Source organism: Teleopsis dalmanni, chromosome 1, assembly GCF_002237135.1.
Source record: "Teleopsis dalmanni isolate 2A chromosome 1, ASM223713v2, whole genome shotgun sequence".
Lineage (NCBI taxonomy): Eukaryota > Metazoa > Arthropoda > Insecta > Diptera > Diopsidae > Teleopsis > Teleopsis dalmanni.
Window position 1 is genome coordinate 90,741,138 of NC_051846.1, and position 4,169 is coordinate 90,745,306.

General features: G+C 27.4%; 1 protein-coding gene across 1 annotated transcript; it reads right to left on the reverse strand.

Moving 5' to 3' along the window:
* Nucleotides 1-691: 691 nt before the first annotated feature.
* LOC119669977 lies at nt 692-2,938 on the reverse strand. Its single transcript, XM_038080046.1, has 2 exons — nt 2,356-2,938; nt 692-817 (listed from the first exon to the last, which is right to left on the reverse strand). The coding sequence occupies exons 1-2, from the start codon at nt 2,743-2,745 to the stop codon at nt 707-709; spliced, it is 501 nt and encodes a 166-aa protein (XP_037935974.1). The 5' UTR covers nt 2,746-2,938; the 3' UTR covers nt 692-706.
* Between the last annotated feature and the right edge of the window lie 1,231 nt (nt 2,939-4,169).

A 4,169-nucleotide genomic window follows, 5' to 3' on the forward strand; every position in this document is an offset into this window, starting at 1 on the left:
GATGGATTTTCAATTATTAATAAATTATTCTATATTCCAGCAATATGTTAGCACTAAGCAATGCTTTAAAGTGTTCGAACATTTCGATGCCATAGCAATTTGAGTATATTCGAATTCGAATAACTGTTTTGAATATTTTAAACTAATAATAAAACAGCGGAACTTTCACTGAAGGTTAGCTTTATTTAATATTTTTTCCTGAATATATTGTTGAAAATAATACGTTATAGATTAGTTTTTGGTACAAAAATGGTAAGATAATACTTCGTTTTCATTTTCGACGTGACATTTCAGTTTCACTGCTTGATTTTTAAAATAATATATTCCTAGTGCTAAGTTAGCAACGCTGATGTCTAAACTGGCTTATCTTATATGAATAAACTTTAAAAAATGATTTATTTGTTGAACTTTAATAATATTTGAGTTGAAATATTGAAATGATATTTATTAATTCTATTTCAAAAGTATAGGAAATAAGCTTAAGAAATAGAATATTGAAATAATATTTATTTATTATATTTCTTAAGCATATTTTTCTTACACTTTAGAAATTGACATTTTTTATAAAACTTGAAATTAGAAATATGACTTTCAATATAAATTTAGCAACATAGGACTACTCTATTTTTATGTTCTCTATCAAGCGTATTCTCTAGCAAATTGGTACCGTTTCTAGATTTTTCTTAAAATTAATTTTTTGAAAAACTCAATTTTTGCCAATTTTTTTCTTTGTATGATTTGAACAATACTCTTTAGAGATATAATTTCTATACAATTCGGTATACATTGAAACAGCAAGAATTGTTAAAGTAGAAACCTGAAACGATAATGTAAATGTTTGGGAATCAATCTTAGTAAAGTTCATAATGTAAACATGGTAAATGCTTACGTAATGTAAATTTTTACTTACATACTTTTAATTTTACTAGTTTGCATTTGAGTGAATACGTTAAAATAGCAAAAAAATTTTTTAGAACAAATTGCCATTTTGTGCATTTTACTTACAGTTGACAATTTTTTTTTATGTGACAGAGAAAGTTAAAATTTCAATGCGGAAATGTTTTTCGAGTTATCTTAATATGTAGTTTTGAATCTTTAATATAATAGCCGTAATTTTTCTTTCAGAGCTGTAAAAAAACAGCATTGTCTGGTTGAAATAAATTGGCATCACTTTTAATGTATATATAAAATATAAAAATCGTAAACACAAAAAATTAATTAATTCATTTAAATAAAGGAAAACAAAATGAATATTAGAAGGGCAATGGTAAGTATTTTTATCTTATATATTTAAATTAATTTATTTATTTATGTATTTCAATTGATTAGAAAATGCACATATGATTTTAACGGATGACAGGATTTTTGCAACATATTTCCAGTGAACATTTACAATAGACTGATTTTTGAATTTGGCTGCACTTAAAGTTAAGTCGTTGTAGTTGTTTCACATATAATTTCGGATTTCTTTCGTAAGTTGCGAGTATTTTTTTGCTGCTCTGAAAGAAAGCATTGCAGCTAGTAGTGAATCTATGACGTAATGAATAAAGTTGTGAATAATGTACACTAACATTTCATTTAGAAAGTGGAAATGTTGGTGCAATGAAGTACTTCTGAAGTCAGGTGTTTATTTCTTTTTTTCTTTAAAATTTTAAAAGTAGTAAATATTAATATTAATATTATTGAAACTACATAAAGGATAGAGCCCTGAAATTATTTACGAAAACTGGCCGGCTTACCAACACCGCGTTATCGAATCTCAAAATGGTTACAGGCTCCTCGGGGAGGTATGCAGATCTGAGGTCAATTATTGCTTAGTCCGATGAAGTGATAAACAATAATCCAGTCGCAGTTAATAGAGAGCAGAAGTGCTCAAGTGCACTGACTTAACTAGCCTCAACATAATAGTAAAATATCATATTTTTTAATGTTAGTAAATAGTGAAAAAGTCAAAATATACCACAAGAAAAAATTTCAAACTATAACAGCGAATGTGCGATATGTTGTTGTTGTAACCTGCTAGGACCTGCTTGTGAAGTCACTTGGTCGACGAGTGGTTTCAGCACGTTGACCCGACCGTTCTTAGAATGTGTAATATATTTTACTTTACTATTTTGTATTTGAAAGTATTTTAGTACTTTCGATGCAAATCTCTTTTTTCAATATTATATCAAACGTTCCAGAATGACTTATACACTACTATATGTGAGCACAATAATATTAGTTTTATTGTAAATAAATCGTCAAACTGTCTGGCAACTATTATTTTGAATTTTGGCATTTCATAACTTTGGAGTTCATTTTAGACATATTTTTAGGTATTTATTCAGAAAATGTAAATCGCTATAAAATTACCTCATCATTCCCTAGACTAATTACGATTTCCTCTTTACTGTATGTAATGTTACTGCCATTTACTAATTTATCATCGTCAAACGGATCCGGCTCATTAATAAATGAAAAGTATGGGTAAAATTTCCACGTAGAGACGTATTCCTTCCCCAATTTAGCCATAGATACGGTTTTCTGTCTCTCACGCCGCAAACACGATCTGAAACTGTTTATTTTCCTTTTAACCATGTTAATATCGGCGTTGGGATCAATTTCCCTCAGTTTTGCAAGTAGAGTATTATAAGCAGAAATTTTATATTGCTTCATATTATAATTATCAGAATTAACATCCCATAATGCTGGTTGCGATTTATATATGTCAATGAATTGTGTCCAAAAGTTAAATCCGAACATACTAAAACTCTATTTAAATGAAAACAGCGATTATAACGAGTAGTTATACGTTTAAATTCTTTCAAACTCTTATGCACTTCACACACTTATCACACAAAATTTAGCAAAACTAGTTTGTCAAAATGCAGCATTTTTGTTTGGCGTGCCAGTATTGCCAGCAAAAAATTCTTTTAACTAAAATTATTTTATATACTTCAATAAATGCATATGTATTTTATATATATTTGTAAGTTAACACTAAAATTAATTTTAAAGTTAAATAAGAATAAGGAACTGGACTACTAGATCCTTTGCCCGAAATGCATATGTATTTATTTATTATAATTAATTACAAAATACAAAATCTTATAACTAAGATAGGAAAAACCAACGCTAGCTGCCAGGACCTTCAATTCCGATATTATAAAATAAGTTTTATTGACAAAATTACAGGGGTTAATATATATTTTTATATATATAAAGTATATTTTTAACAGTAATTATTTTTAATAGGCTGGTAGGTAAGATGTTTTGTAAAATATTACTACGAATAGGATTAAAGAAATGGCAATCGTTAAGTATATGATCCATAGATGGTGTGCTATTACAAAATAGACAGTCTGGTAACTGATCGCACCTCAAACGAGAACTAAACAACGCTTATAGGTTAAACGATTACTCATGTATCCACATACAAATGGGGATTACAACTCTATAAACTTTTGTATCAATGTATCTGATACAATTTAATTAACAAGTCATGTCTCTGTACATAAACATTTTAAAAAAAATCAAGGATTCAAATACGTAATAGCAATAATACCAAAAATAGTAAACTGCTCTGATTTATTAGCAAATATAGTCCATTCAGAATCAGTAAACCTTATAAAACACGAAGAAACACAAAACAGTTGATATTTTTAAATTATAAATTAAAATCGTATTTAATGTATTAATCAAAAATAATCAAAAAAGCTAACAAATAAAATTTTAATTAACTACTCGAAACTATTACCATGCTCAGTCAAATTTTCTTAATTTCATTCAAATAAAATTAAGTTGATTTGGAAAGTGATAATACTGCGCCAAATTAAGGAAATCATATGTTCTTAGTTTACAAATTGAATGTTAAAAATTACGTGGTTAAAACACCATCTGTATCTGCGAAATTTTAAAAGTTGATTATTATAACTATAAAAGATGGTATTTAGTAATTTTATTAGCTTTAGTGAAGCTAATATTAACTATTAACTATTATTTTTCACTCTATTTTAAATTAATAACAGTTACAGTTGCCGCTTTTTCGTTATCTCAACCTTTTTCTGGTTAACATTTAACGTATTTTTCGCATAGTTGGATTTGCCTTCGTTCATCTTTTTAGTTTCGTTTTACCTTAAAACTGAATCTTGTATGGAAAAAGAAACTTAATTTCGCTAAAGGAAGAC